Below are 14,672 nucleotides of genomic sequence, written 5' to 3'. Positions count from 1 at the left end.
GAGGGAAACTTTAAACAATTGTCATAACCTATAATTTTAAGCAGTATATGTAAAATGCAACTCTAAATTCAGGAATCATACCATCAGCTCTTGAGAGATTTTATATTAAGCTAAATGAAACATTTTATTAATTTACACAAGTTAAATATATGCACATGACTACAAATTACTATGATCATAGCTTTTAACAAATTCCCAAACTAATCTCCATTAAGGCAAAAGCAGCCCATAGACTCAACTGGACACCAGGCAAAGCATTTTCACCTTACGAATTTAAAATGAGGTTCTTTTCACTTTGGTTCCTGTGGAGCCAGTTGGAGGCTTACAGCTGCCTTTTGATCTTACATTGCTTCTGTTCTACACACACACAAAATGGACATCTTGTTATACCTGGCGCAGCCCATTGAATGTAAATTTGCATTGTATCACCAGTCTCTTCTAACATCAAAACCCCTTTCATGGTACCAACTTTTATTAACAATATAATCATATTGCTTGATCTCTGCTCGCTAGGTGTCAGAATTCACCCCACATCTTGAATGCTCTATTCAAAAAATGCAAATGCATTCTTCCTCTCTGTTTACATATCAAAACTAGTACACAACAAAGCACCCAGACTAGCCGGCTTTAATCCAATTAAGACACACCCACAGACTAAACCTCTATCTTAAAAGAAATATATTTTCCAATGATAATATGTCCATTAATAGCTTCATGACACTCCTTTCCCTGCCTATAACAAATTCAATATTCTGCCCCTCACAGGGGTGTGCCCATGATGTAACGAGTATCGTCCTTCCTGAGAATATTGTTCATATCAACCCTGACCCCTCCCCATCCCCCAACCCCATCCCTTCCCTTCACACCCACCCCCACCTACTCCCTTCATTCTCACTCCCATCTCCCCCTCCTCACCGCCCCACTCCTCCCCCACTGCCATACCCTCCCTTCAATCTCAATCCCATCTTCTCCCCTCACTCCCATCCCCTCCTCAGTCCTATTTCTACCTCCCACCCAATCCCCTTCTTCCGCGCCCCCCCCACACCCCCCACCACCAACATCACTCCCCCGGCAACTCCCACCCCTGCCCCTCACCATCACTCCTATTTGCATCCGTTTGGTTCCGTAGTCCCATCTCCTCTCTCCAGTGCAGCCCTCTGTCTCTCCCTTTAGAGTTTATTTAAGGGACTTCAGCTTTTACAATGACCATCCTGGCACAGCGTCTCAGACATCTCCAGCCTCCTATTGCCATTATATGGGATGAAACAGTGTTCCACTTCTGTTGCTGACCAGTAGCAACAACAATCAACCCGCAACTTCTCATGTTATGAAACAAACAGCCGATGGTCTTTTTCTCTGAAGAGTGAATACTCATAGTTTCACCCCGGGTGAGTGAACTAGATTCCTTTCACATGGATGCTTTCCCCAAAGTCCTCGATGCCTCAATTAACGCCAGCCCACCCCCATAAACCCTGGAACGCCATGATCCAACATCAAGCTCGATCGCTGTTCAGCTCTCTGGCCATCAGGAGGCAGCATACCCGCGAGTGACTGTGCACCAGCCAGGCCCACTGTCTAAAGGGTCAGGGAGAGGACGAGGGAGATGATGGGCACTGACGCACACACTGGCGGTCAGGCCGGGCCACGCTATGGTCCTCCAGGACATCCCACCAACCCGCCAACACTCCCTTGCCCGCATAACAGAGGGGCAACAAAAGCACTCCTTGACCCGGGCATCAGTGGGCAATGCCGACCCCACAGCACCTCAAAAATCAGCCCCACCAGGACCCGGTGACCGCCCCTTAATTGCCCTTGGGAAACCCCGGTGGCGCTGATCCGCACGGTGGCTCCGCCCACCTCTTCGGAGGGCACGTCAATCGAACGGGAGAAGGCGGGGCACGCGGAATACCTGCGCCAGCATGCCAAACCCAAAGCAATGCCACCAGCACAGCTCGACATCTGGGGCTTGGAATCCAAGGGGTAAATTATGACGGGCGATTACGCTAAATCCCCTGGGACTTGGAAGGTTCAATGGTGATTCGATAAAGGGTTTTCCAGGCATTAAGGGGAGCAGAAAGATAGAGAGGGTCTAGTTCCACTGGTTGGGCAGTGAAGACTAAGGGGCAGGGTCTGAAAATTGGAGCCAGATATTTCGCGGGGGTGAAACGAGGGAACACTTCTACACACAAAGTTTGGTCGAAGTTTGGAACTCTCTCACACAAATTTATCTTTAAAAATCATTCACGGGAATTTGGGATTCACTGACTGGGCCCAGCATCTATTGCCCATTCCTAGTTGCCCCTTGAGAAGGTGGTGGTGAGCTGCTACCTTCTTGAACCGCTGCAGTCCATGTGGTGTAGGTACACCCACAGTGCTGCTAGGGAGGGAGTTCCAGGATTTTGACCAAGCGACAGTGAAGGAACGGCCGATATATTTCCCAGTCAGGATGGTGAGTGGCTTGGAGGGGAACTTCCAGCTGGAGGTGTTCCCATCTATCTGCTGCCCTTGTCCTTCTGGATGGTAGAGGTCATGGGTTCGGAAGGTGCTGCTTAAGGAGCCTTGGTGAGTTGCTGCAGTGCATCTTGTAGATGGTACTCACGCTGCTGCTACTGTGCGTCGGTGGTGCAGAGAGTGAATGGGGTGCCCAAAAAGCAAATGGCAATTGCCACTGGATCAGTTGTTAATTTTAAATCCATGGTTGATGGATTTTTGTTCACTAGAGGTATTAAGAGATATGGGGAAAAGGTAGGTTTACGGAGTTAGGTCACAGGTCAGTTATAGTCTCATGGAATGGAGGAACTCAATGGCCTCAAGGATCTCAATGGCCTACTCCTGTTTCTATGCTGGGCCAAGTAACACAGAATGCCACCTTTTTTTATTCCTTTACTCATTGACAGCATCGCTGGGGGCTAGGCCCAGCATTTATTGCCCATCCCTAAATGCCCTTGTTCAGAGGGCATTTTTTTAAACAGCCAACAATGCTGTGGGTCTGGAGTCATGTGTAGGCCAGACCAGGTAAGGACAGCAGATTTCCTTCCCTAAAGGACATTAGTGAACCAGATGGGTTTTATACGCCAACAGTTGTATGGTCATCTAATTCCAGATTTCCATTAAATTCAAGGTCCACCCTCTGCCACAGCAGGATTCGAACCCAGGTCCCCACCACAACACTCCGGCCGATGATACCACCACACCACGGCCTCCCGCTTCAAGCCAATGTGGTGGATGGGTGTGGGGGTGGTTTGAGGTCTGTCTGAGGGGGCGGGTTGAGTGACATCGTGGCCAGAGTTTCCTCGTCGGTGGGCAGGGGCGGGTTCCGCTCGCTGACACATAAGACGCCGCGCGGTGACATCGGGCGTGTGTCACTCAGGCCTTTCATCCTGTCCGAGGCCTGTTAAAGCCCATTGAGAGACCAACTGGGGTAACTATCAACACTGCCCGTCTGGCCTTAAGGTCGGCGGGGCGGGCAAAAAGCCCAAGCGGCCTTCGTGTTTTCCAGGGAACCTCATCCACGGCCGGGCCTGTCAGAGGCTTCCTGAAGGCTTTTATAAAATAAATAAGCATTTTTTTTCCCCACAATTCATAAACATGCCCCGGCTCATGTGACGCTGTGACATGAGGGGACATATCTGAATAATGTTAACCTTTCTTCACTTAAAACTTTCAATCTGAACTTAACGCAAAACAGCGCAGGCCCCAATTCTCCCTAAACCCCCAACCCCACCCCAAGTGTGTAAATATTGGCTCCAGTTCCATCCTTCATCACTTGTCATTCTCGGGTATAACAGCAACTAAGATGGCCGGCTCACATATCGGGCACCTGCAACAACTTCAATGCACGGGTAGCGCTGAGCTTAATTGACCCGCCCACCTAAAATGGCGCCGCGCGCAGCTGGTCACAGGTGGCGGTCGGCTTCGCGCCCGCTCCCGACTGGCCCGTCTGACAGGCAGAACATTCCGCCCCACGTTGGTTGTTCTTTTTGAGGCCTCATGGTGATGCAAACCCTGGAGGCCAACATGGAGGCAAGTGTCATGTCCGCTGAGGTTGGGGGGTGTGGTGGGGGCTGGCCTGTGTATTTTTGGGGGAGGATGGAGGGGAGGGTGGGGACATGGGTGGTGCTGTGCATGGGTGCAAAGTGGAAGAGGAAGAAGCAGAACAAAACGCTGAAGAAAAGGGAATGGAAAACAGAAAATGTAAATTGTATGCTAATTGTATGCTAATTGTATTTAATTGTGTCCTGATGATGGGCATTAATGGGGGATTCACTTGTGCCCCTATGAATAGGAGCAGATGAAAATGTGGCTGGGTTAGGAGGGGCATGTTGGCAATGCATACTTCTGTAAATAATTCTCAAAGTGTGTAAATATGGGCTCCGGTTCCATCCTTCACCACTTGTCATTCTCGAGTATAACAGCAACTAAGATGGCCGGCTCATATATCAGGCACATGCAACAACTTCAATGCCATAGGAGGTCCATCAATGCTTTAAAAACCAATGTTTTTGTTGTGGAGTTCTTTATTGTATACATAAATAAGACGCACATTGCTAATAGCTTACGTGACAATAAGGTACCTGATGAACATTTTGACACAGAATGCTACATTGGTCGTTGATTAAAGCAATGGTCCCAAAACAGAATCCTGGGAATCCACGGGCTGCAAAGTTTATCATGGGAAGGAAGTGGCAGGAAATTCTCTGAAAGCAAATGCTTATAACACTCTTCCTCTATGAGCCCCTATACATTACAATAACATGCAGCACATACACTATCGTTTAGCTGCATGAATAGCACCCATTGTATCAATCCCAACCCCCGGCCAGCCCCCATTCCTTGATTACATTAAGTGTTCAAAAACCTATCCGTCTTTGTCCTGAATGATGTTGGTGAATGAATGTCCACAGCTCTCTGAGTGAAGACACTCCTCTTCATCTTTGTCGAAAATGTCTGAGCCTTTATCCTGAGAACATGACTCCCGCGTCCTGGACTGCCCAGCTAGTTGGGGGTTGGGGTTGTGGGGGGGGCGGTTGGTAGTGGAAGACATCAGGAGTTTCGCAGGTATCAATGTGTTTTCTGCTTCCCTCGGAGGGGGTTGTTGGGTGGCAGGGGAGGGGGGTGCCGTGGTAGGGGTTTGTAAGGCAGCAAGGGAAGAGCCGCTGGTCACAGCCGCAGGAAAAGAGGAACGATGATCATGTTAGAATCTTGGTCAGTGGAAGGAGCAGGAGAACGATCCAAGCAGAGAGATGCCCACAGGGTTGAAATGCTCCTAATGTTTGAACAAAGAGGAAATAAAAAATTGGTGACTTTAGAAGCTGGGTGTAGATACAATGAACATAAGGAACAGGAGCAGGTAGAGGCCATTCAGCCCATCAAGTCTGCCACTCCCTACATTCAATAACATCACTGCTGATAAATAGGAATTGTGAAATCAATGATAATTTACATTTGTAGATGGCAGTAAAATGTCCCACAACACTTGAAAGGAGTAAAATCTTTTAAAATTTCATTCGGGGTCACATAAAGAGTCTGGTAGTTACGTTTCAGGGCTAATGATGCAGAGGTTTGGACTAATAATGTGAGTTCAAATCCCTTTACAGCACCCGGGGTAATTTCAATGCTATTAATTCATAAATCTGGAATAAAATGCTAGTTTCTACTGATTGGGATTGTAAAACTATAGTATTGTTGTCAAAAACTCATCTGTTTCACTTTAAGGAAGGAAATCTGCCCTCCTTACCCGGTCTGGCCTACATGTGACCCCTGACCTTATGTGGTTGACTCCTAAATGCCCCCGAAAGGCCGAGCGAGCTACAGCGGGTGTACCTACACCACAGGGACTGCAGAGGTTCAAGAAGGCAGCTCGCCACCACCTACTCGAGGGGCAATTAGGGACGGGCGATAGACGCTGGGCCCAGCCAGCGACACCCGCGTCTCGCGAATGAATAATAAAAATAAATTGCAATTGAGTCAACCACATAGGGTCAGGGGTCACGTGTCGGCCAGACTGGGTAAGGAGGGCAGAGTTCCTTCTCTGAAGGGGCATTAGTGAAGGCACAAAGAAGGTGGTTGGTGATTGTAAGGAGCTGCTGGAAAGGAGGAGGGGGAGTTGGAGAAGTTTTAGGGAGGGAATTCCGGAGCTCAGGGCCCAGTTAGTTGAAGGAATGCTGACACTGGTCGAGTGATGGAAATCGGGGATGCTCAAGAGGCCAGAATTGGAGGGGCGCAGGGATCTCCGAGGGTTGTAGGGCTGAAGGAGTTTGTCGAGGGGGGAAGGGGGGGGGTGGAAGAACAAGGCCATGGAGGTGTCACCTACTCTGTATTCCTTCCCACATCACCCCCACCCACCGACTTGGCAGTTCCCTCAAGGCCCCATCCTGTGGGCCACTGTTAATGTGTGGGCCTGGCTATCTAGTGCCAGCTCTCCTTCAGTGGCTATTGCTCTCCACTAGCTCTGAGGTAGGATGTTGTGGTTACAAATCCTCCCCTCGGGGATTCGAGGAGGTAACCGTGGGCAACACTCCCGGTGCAGTACTGAGGGGGTGCTGCAGTACTGAGGAGGTGCTGCAGTACTGAGGGGGTGCTGCAGTGTTGAGGAGGTGCTGCAGTACTGAGGGGGCGCTGCAGTACTGAGGGGGTGCTGCAGTACTGAGGGGGTGCTGTAGTACTGAGGGGGCGCTGCAGTACTGAGGGGGTGCTACAGTACTGAGGGGTGCTGCAGTGCTGAGGGGGTGCTGCAGTACTGTGGAGGTGCTGCAGTACTGAGGGTGTGCTGCAGTGCTGAGGGGGCGCTGCAGTACTGAGGGGGTGCTGCAGTACTGAGGGGGTGCTACAGTACTGAGGGGTGCTGCAGTGCCGAGAGGGTGCTGCAGTACTGAGGGGTTGCTGCAGTACTGAGGGGGCGCTGCAGTACTGAGGGGGTGCTGTAGTGCCGAGAGGGTGTTGCAGTACTGAGGGGGTGCTGCAGTGCTGAGGGGGTGCTGTAGTACTGAGGGGGTGCTGCAGAACTGAGGGGGTGCTCAGTACTGAGGGGGTGCTGCAGTACTGAGGAGGTGCTGCAGTACTGAGGGGGTGCTGCAGTACTGAGGGGGTGCTGCATTACCGACACCGCTGTCTTTCAGATGAGACATTAAATTGAGGCCTAGTCTGTCATCTCAGGTGGGGCAAATGATCAAGTGCTGCTATGTCAAAGAAGAGCACAGGGCCTTATTTTGGTGCCTTGGAACCAACATTTATCCCTCAGCTAACATCACCAAAAAAGACCCAAATGATCTGCCATTACCACATTTTGTGCGCTTGCTGCGCGTCAATTGGCTGCTGGTTTTCCTACATTATGACAGCACCTACACTTCTGAAAACTGCCTCACCAGCTCTAACACATTTTAGGATGTCCTGAAATGGTAAAAGGTGCTATATAAATGCAAGCCTGGATGGGAGAGGCTGCATTCTCCTGTGATATCGCTTTAGGAGAAAGTATGCTAACGATAAGCAGCCAGGATGTAAACCATGTGACCAGCGGACATTGTTCAGAGCAGCTTTCAGGTTAGCTAGCAGCATATGGTATGAAGGAATTGCAGCTGGAGCTTTCCTGTTAACAATAGCTGTTGAATCTTTATAGTAAATCAGTCTCCTGTAGTAAATCTTCAAATGAACCAAATCTATGTTTCATTTGCCAGTCTGTCTGCATCAAGCAAACATTGAAATACAACACACTCAAGGCAGTGAGTTAGAAGATGTATCTCCTACCTGATCGCACTGTCAGCTCCAGCCGGGTACATGATATGGCGAAATATTGGCCTTTAATGAAACATATGTATTTTCCAGAATCTGTGGCTTTTATCTGAGTGATGGTCAGGGATGCGTTACCCGTTACATTCCAGGAATGTGAGAGGCTGGTGCGTCCTTTAAACACATCAGCCTGCGATTCCACATTCACTCCCGCCTTGTCCTCTGCATGCACGACGATAGAATCATTGCCAAGCCCCATCTGCCAGGAGACTGATGCCATTCCTTGGATCTCACTCGGGTTACTAAAGAAACATGGCAAAGATACGTCATCTCCAATTATGGCCTCTATGGATGGTTTTGCTTCCACACACTTCACATCCTCTGAGAAAAGGAAAAGATAAACTCAGTCAGTACTGAAACTGAACCACCCACTGTAAGTATTTACCTCGACATCGATCTCGCTTCATCTCTCTCTCTTTCCACTGAGCAATACATCCTTGTCTGCTCTCCTTTCTCTTTTCTATTGTCTCTCATACTGTGTTTCGAGATCTCTCTTTCTGCCTCTTTCCTTTCATTTTCTCACTCTGCCTCTCTATCGCTCTCTAATACTAATTCACTCCATGTAGCAATGCCACAGTATTTCAGAGAACAGGGAATACCCTTGATGGATCAAATAATCTCCCTGCAAAATCTTTTTAAATGCCTTTAGTTGGTGACCTGTGTCCATGAAGGAGATGGGAATTCGATGTGGCAAAATGCAAGAAATCAGTGGCAGAGACACAAAGGTGTTAAAAACAGAGTAAAGCTCCCTCTACACTGTCCCCATCAAACACTCCCAGGACAGGTACAGCACGGGGTTAGATACAGAGTAAATCTCCCTCTACACTGTTCCCATCAAACACTCCCAGGACAGGTACAGCACGGGGTTAGATACAGAGTAAAGCTCCCTCTACACTGTCCCATCAAACACTCCCAGGCCAGGTACAGCACGGGGTTAGATATAGAGTAAATCTCCCTCTACACAGTCCTCATCAAACACTCCCAGGACAGGTACAGCACGGGGTTAGATACAGAGTAAATCTCCCTCTACACTGTCCCCATCAAACACTCCCAGGCAGCGACAGCACAGGGTTACATAAAGAGTAAATCTCCCTCTACACTGTCCCCATCAAACACTCCCAGGACAGGTACAGCACGGGGTTAGATACAGAGTAAATCTCCCTCTACACTGTCCCCATCAAACACTCCCAGGACAGGTACAGCACGGGGTTAGATATAGAGTAAATCTCTCTCTACACTGTCCCCATCAAACACTCCCAGGACAGGTACAGCACAGGGTTAGATACAGAGTAAATCTCCCTCTACACTGTCCCCATCAAACACTCCCAGGACAGGTACAGCACGGGGTTAGATATAGAGTAAATCTCTCTCTACACTGTCCCCATCAAACACTCGCAGGGCAGGTACAGCACGGGGTTAGATACAGAGTAAATCTCCCTCTACACTGTCCCCATCAAACACTCCCAGGACAGGTACAGCACGGGGTTAGATACACAGTAAATCTCCCTCTACACTGTCCCCATCAAACACTCCCAGGACAGGTACAGCACGGTGTTAGATACAGAGTAAAACTCCCTCTACACTGTCCCCATCAAACACTCCCAGGACAGGTACAGCACGGGGTTAGATATAGAGTAAATCTCTCTCTACACTGTCCCCATCAAACACTCGCAGGGCAGGTACAGCACGGGGTTAGATACAGAGTAAAGCTCCCTCTACACTGTCCCCATCAAACACTCCCAGGACAGGTACAGCACGGGGTTAGGTACAGAGTAAAGCTCCCTCTGCCGGTTTATCGGGACTGAGTGAGGGAGTCCGATCACAGTGCACTCCCCCAGGGGAGGGACTGGGGCGTGTGGGGGTGTGTGGGTGGTGAAGATGCTTCTTACCGGCGTGTAACCCTGCGATCTGGGACAGCAGACAGAGACTCCCTATGAGGTAGATGGAATCCATTTTGTGAATCCCTGCCTGGAGACAGAAAAGGGAACATGTTTGTTAGTCCAATCCGAATCTGCCCCACCCCCCCCACCCCCATGGGGTCTCATTCAAAACCCTGGAAAACTGGCCGGTTCAGCAAAACGATCATTTTCTCAGCAGCGATAAAATCCTGGAACAGAGAATGACGCAGCAACACAAAACAAAGGCTCGATTTTTCCAGCAATAGCCAGGCCTTCCGGATTCGGGCGTTTTCCCGAGCCGGGAGGAGGGAGTGGGCCTCCCGACGAGAATCCTACAATTGGCAGGGATGCTGGGACCAGCAGGTAGCTTGGTTCATGCGGCCAGAACACTGGGCGTCGCCGTGACGCCCGACAGAGCATCGAAGCTCTGGGAAACATTTACAAAGCACGGATCACCTCTCGGCTGGATCTGTTCCGGCAATCCTTGGGCAGCTCAGAAATGGCCGGATTTTGACCCAGAAGGGAGGTCCCGGAAGTCAGAATAAATCTCCCTCTACACTTTCCCCGTCAAACACTCCCAGGACAGGTACAGCACGGGGTTAGATACAGAGTAAAGCTCCCTCTACACTGTCCCCATCAAACACTCCCAGGACAGGTACAGCACGGGGTTAGATACAGAGTAAAACTCCCTCTACACTGTCCCCATCAAACGCTCCCAGGACAGGTACAGCACGGGGTTAGATACAGAGTAAAGCTCCCTCTACACTGTCCCTATCAAACACTCCCAGGACAGGTACAGCACGGGGTTAGATACAGAGTAAAGCTCCCTCTACACTGTCCCCATCAAACACTCCCAGGACAGGTACAGCACGGGTTTAGATACAGAATAAAGCTCCCTCTACACTGTCCCCATCAAACACTCCCAGGACAGGTACAGCACGGGGTTAGATACAGAGTAAATCTCCCTCTACACTGTCCCCATCAAACACTCCCAGGACAGGTACAGCACGGGGTTAGATACAGAGTAAATCTCCCTCTACACTGTCCCCATCAAACACTCCCAGGACAGGTTAATGGCGCTACATAAATGCAAGTTGTTGTTGTTGATTTGATGGTTGAAATTTGATTTGGTGCCGATGACGTCGCCTATTTTCCAATTCCCGGTGGAGTCGGGGCTGTTTGATCAGTTCGCGATGGTTAAAAAAAATATTTTCCAGGTTGTTGAACTGCCAGCCCACCGGCTGGGCGAGTGATATTAGGAGGGTTGGAGAACAGGACTGGTAAAACTGGAGGCGGGGGGAAGGGGGGGTTTAAGGTAGATGAGTCTAAAAATGGAGCCAAGCTTTTTGGGTGCAAGATTCAGAAATGGGGTGGGGTAGAAGTTTGGAACTCTCTTTGGCAAATGGCAATTGGCACAGGATTAACTATTCATTTTCTACCGGAGGTTGATAGATCTTTTGTGCGCCATGGCTGTCCTGGGATAAGGGGCAAGGGCAGATTGGCCAAGGTCTTACTGATTCACCTCCTCTTGTCCCTCTGCTCCACTCCCTGCATTCCAAAATGTCACCACTGGAAAAAGGTGGCAAAAAGGTGCTATACAAATGCAAGTTCGTTCCTCCCTGATTCAAATCGCCCCAGGCTTGTCTGGGGGGTAAAGAGCTGGAACTCTGTATAATAACCTCAGCGATAACTGCAGCCTTCTGAGTGAGGAATGATTCGCGCCTCTTGATGGAGGCTTTGATTTCAATACTAAAGCCACTCAGGGCACAGAAAGACTGCTCGGCGATAAGACATAGAGCGCCAGCTCAACGAGGGGTACTCACCAGTCCAAAAGCACGAATCCCGAGAGGTCTTGGCAAAGGGGACGTGAGAATGACTGCGCAGAGCAAAAGATTTTCAAAGCAGCACCAGAAATCAAACAGCGCAGCCCGATAACAAGTCTCAGCAGTAATCAGAAACCTCACTGACTGATGTATAAATAACGTTGTGGTGATGATATATCACATGAGGTTGAGGGGAATTCTCCAACGTAACCAATCATTCCTCTGCAGTGCTCAGCTGATCAGCTGGTAGTGAAGCAACCTGGAAAATATTTTGACCATCATGAACTCATCAGGGAGCCCCGACTCAATTGCACATTTCCTGTCCAGACTATTTGGTGAAATATAGAAACTCGGCAACTCGGGCTTGATATTAGGAAGGCCTACAGGGAGCGGCTGGTGCTCCCGGTGGGATTCGTTTGTGATTGATACAGGGCTATGGGGAGAGAGTGGGGCAGTGGGATTAGTTTGGGATTGATACAGGGCTATGGGGAGAGAGCATGGCAGTGGGATTAGTTTGGGATTGATACAGGGCTAGGGGGAAAGAATGGGGCAGTGGGGTTAATTTGGGATTGATACAGGGTTATGGGGAGAGAGTGGACCAGTGGGGTTAATTTGGGATTGATACAGGGCTATGGGGAGAGAGTGGGGCAGTGGGATTAGTTTGGGATTGATACAGGGCTATGGGGAGAGAGTGGGGCAGTGGGATTAGTTTGGGATTGATACAGGGCTATGGGGAGAGAGTGGGGCAGTGGGATTAGTTTGGGATTGATACAGGGCTATGGGGAGAGAGTGGGGCAGTGGGATTAGTTTGGGATTGATACAGGGCTATGGGGAGAGAGTGGGGCAGTGGGATTAGTTTGGGATTGATACAAGCCTATGGGAAGAGAGTGGGGCAGTGGGATTAGTTTGGGATTGATACAGGGCTATGGGGAGAGAGTGGGGCAGTGGGATTAATTTGGGATTGATACAGGGCTATGGGGAGAGAGTGGGGCAGTGGGATTAGTTTGGGATTGATACAGGGTTATGGGGAGAGAGCGGGGCAGTGGGGTTAATTTGGGATTGATACAGGGCTATGGGGAGAGAGCGGGGCAGTGGTATTAGTTTGGGATTGATACAGGGCTATGGGGAGAGAGTGGGGCAGTGGGATTAGTTAAGGATTGATACAGGGCTATGGGGAGAGAGCGGGGCAGTGGGATTAGTTTGGGATTGATACAGGGCTATGGGGAGAGAGCGGGGCAGTGGTATTAGTTTGGGATTGATATAGGGCGATGGGGAGAGAGTGGGGCAGTGGGATTAGTTTGGGATTGATACAGGGCTATGGGGAGAGAGTGGGGCAGTGGGATTAGTTAAGGATTGATACAGGGCTATGGGGAGAGAGCGGGGCAGTGGGATTAGTTTGGGATTGATACAGGGCTATGGGGAGAGATTGGGGCAGTGGGATTAGTTAAGGATTGATACAGGGCTATGGGGAGAGAGCGGGGCAGTGGGATTAGTTTGGGATTGATACAGGGCTATGGGGAGAGAGCGGGCCAGTGGGATTAGTTAAGGATTGATACAGGGCTATGGGGAGAGAGTGGGGCAGTAGGATTAGTTTGGGATTGATACAAGCCTATGGGGAGAGAGTGGGGCAGTGGGGTTAATTTGGGATTGATACAGGGCTATGGGGAGAGAGTGGGGCAGTGGGATTAGTTTGGGATTGATACAGGGCTATGGGGAGAGAGTGGGGCATTGGGATTAGTTTGGGATTGATACAGGGCTATGGGGAGAGAGTGGGGCAGTGGGATTAATTTGGGATTGATACAGGGCTATGGAGAGAGAGTGGGGCAGTGGGATTAGTTAAGGATTGATACAGGGCTATGGGGAGAGAGCGGGGCAGTGGGATTAATTTGGGATTGATACAGGGCTATGGGGAGAGAGCGGGGCAGTGGGATTAGTTAAGGATTGATACAGGGCTATGGGGAGAGAGTGGGGCAGTGGGATTAGTTAGGGATTGATACAGGGCTAGGGGGAGAGAGCGGGGCAGTGGGATGAGTTTGGGATTGATACATGGCTATGGGGAGAGAGTGGGGCAGTGGGATTAGTTAGGGATTGATACAGGGCTAGGGGGAGAGAGCGGGGCAGTGGGATGAGTTTGGGATTGATACATGGCTATGGGGAAAGAATGAGGCAGTGGGGTTAATTTGTGATTGATACAGGGTTATGGGGAGAGAGTGGGGCAGTGGGATTAGTTAAGGATTGATACAGGGTTATGGGGAGAGAGTGGGGCAGTGGGATTAGTTAAGGATTGATACAGGGTTATGGGGAGAGAGTGGGCCATACTGCAGAAGGCAAAGGCAAACCACTGTGGTACTTTGCCAAGCACCATCATGGACCAATCCAATGAAAGCCCATTGTTGCCAACTCCCTCCTAGGTCATGGTACCTGAAGGAGGAGGGCATGGTTATGGGGAGGAGGTGGGACAGGGGTCTTAGTTTGGAATTGATAAAGTGTAATCCTCTGGAAGGCCATTGAGCCCATCAAAAGCCTGCTGGCACAAGCACCTAGGCTGGACCTAGGACTCTCTGTGGGGCATGAGAGAGCAGTCAGTGCACCGAGCCAAACCTTACAAAAGACCTGAAAGTGGACACCATAAGAGTTTGGCGCTGGGTGGTTGATTGGAGTGCTGACTGGGGTACAAAGTTTGGAAGAAAATGGTTAGCAAAAAGAGCTAAATGTATTTTTTGTAAGGCATTGATGTTTCACATGAAACACAGTGCAGGGCAAATGGTGGAACCTATATCTGATCAGGCTGACCACACATACACATGCAGGCACATGATCAGAGTCTAACCTTTTGATCTTTGGGACCACATTTTTGCACTCGAGCTCTTGTCTCCCAGCGATGCAACCATCACTATCTGAAAATGTGAGTCACCACTTCCAACAGGAGCTCTGTGCAGCGGCAGGGGTAAATCGTTGCAGGCTTTGAGGGAGGGGTGAGGGGGCGGTGGGAGCGAGCGAGCTCTCATCTCTGAGTTGCAAGGCATGCGGGCTCGAGTCCCACTCCAGTGACCCCCCCCGCACAAGATGGAGCCTGGTATCGGAGGCTGCACTGCAGTGCTTGGCCAAGCAGAGTCATGGAAGTCCACGGTTAATGGGTCTTCAAGGAGGGGGACCGGAATTACGG

The 14,672-nt window shown here is 50.0% G+C and overlaps 1 protein-coding gene across 1 annotated transcript; it reads right to left on the bottom strand.

Moving 5' to 3' along the window:
- Window positions 1-4,499: 4,499 nt before the first annotated feature.
- On the bottom strand, window positions 4,500-11,777 carry LOC121272391 (myelin-oligodendrocyte glycoprotein-like). The gene is made up of 4 exons (XM_041179061.1): window positions 11,507-11,777; window positions 9,675-9,753; window positions 7,744-8,106; window positions 4,500-5,266 (listed from the first exon to the last, which is right to left on the bottom strand). Exons 2-4 carry the CDS (start codon window positions 9,736-9,738, stop codon window positions 5,190-5,192), a joined length of 504 nt encoding a protein of 167 aa, XP_041034995.1. The 5' UTR covers window positions 9,739-9,753; window positions 11,507-11,777; the 3' UTR covers window positions 4,500-5,189.
- Window positions 11,778-14,672: the final 2,895 nt, after the last annotated feature.

Source organism: Carcharodon carcharias, chromosome 33 (assembly GCF_017639515.1).
Source record: "Carcharodon carcharias isolate sCarCar2 chromosome 33, sCarCar2.pri, whole genome shotgun sequence".
NCBI classification, from domain to species: Eukaryota; Metazoa; Chordata; class Chondrichthyes; order Lamniformes; family Lamnidae; genus Carcharodon; species Carcharodon carcharias.
The sequence above is the reverse complement of the archived record's forward strand: the minus strand, read 5'-3'. Positions and strand labels throughout refer to the sequence as shown.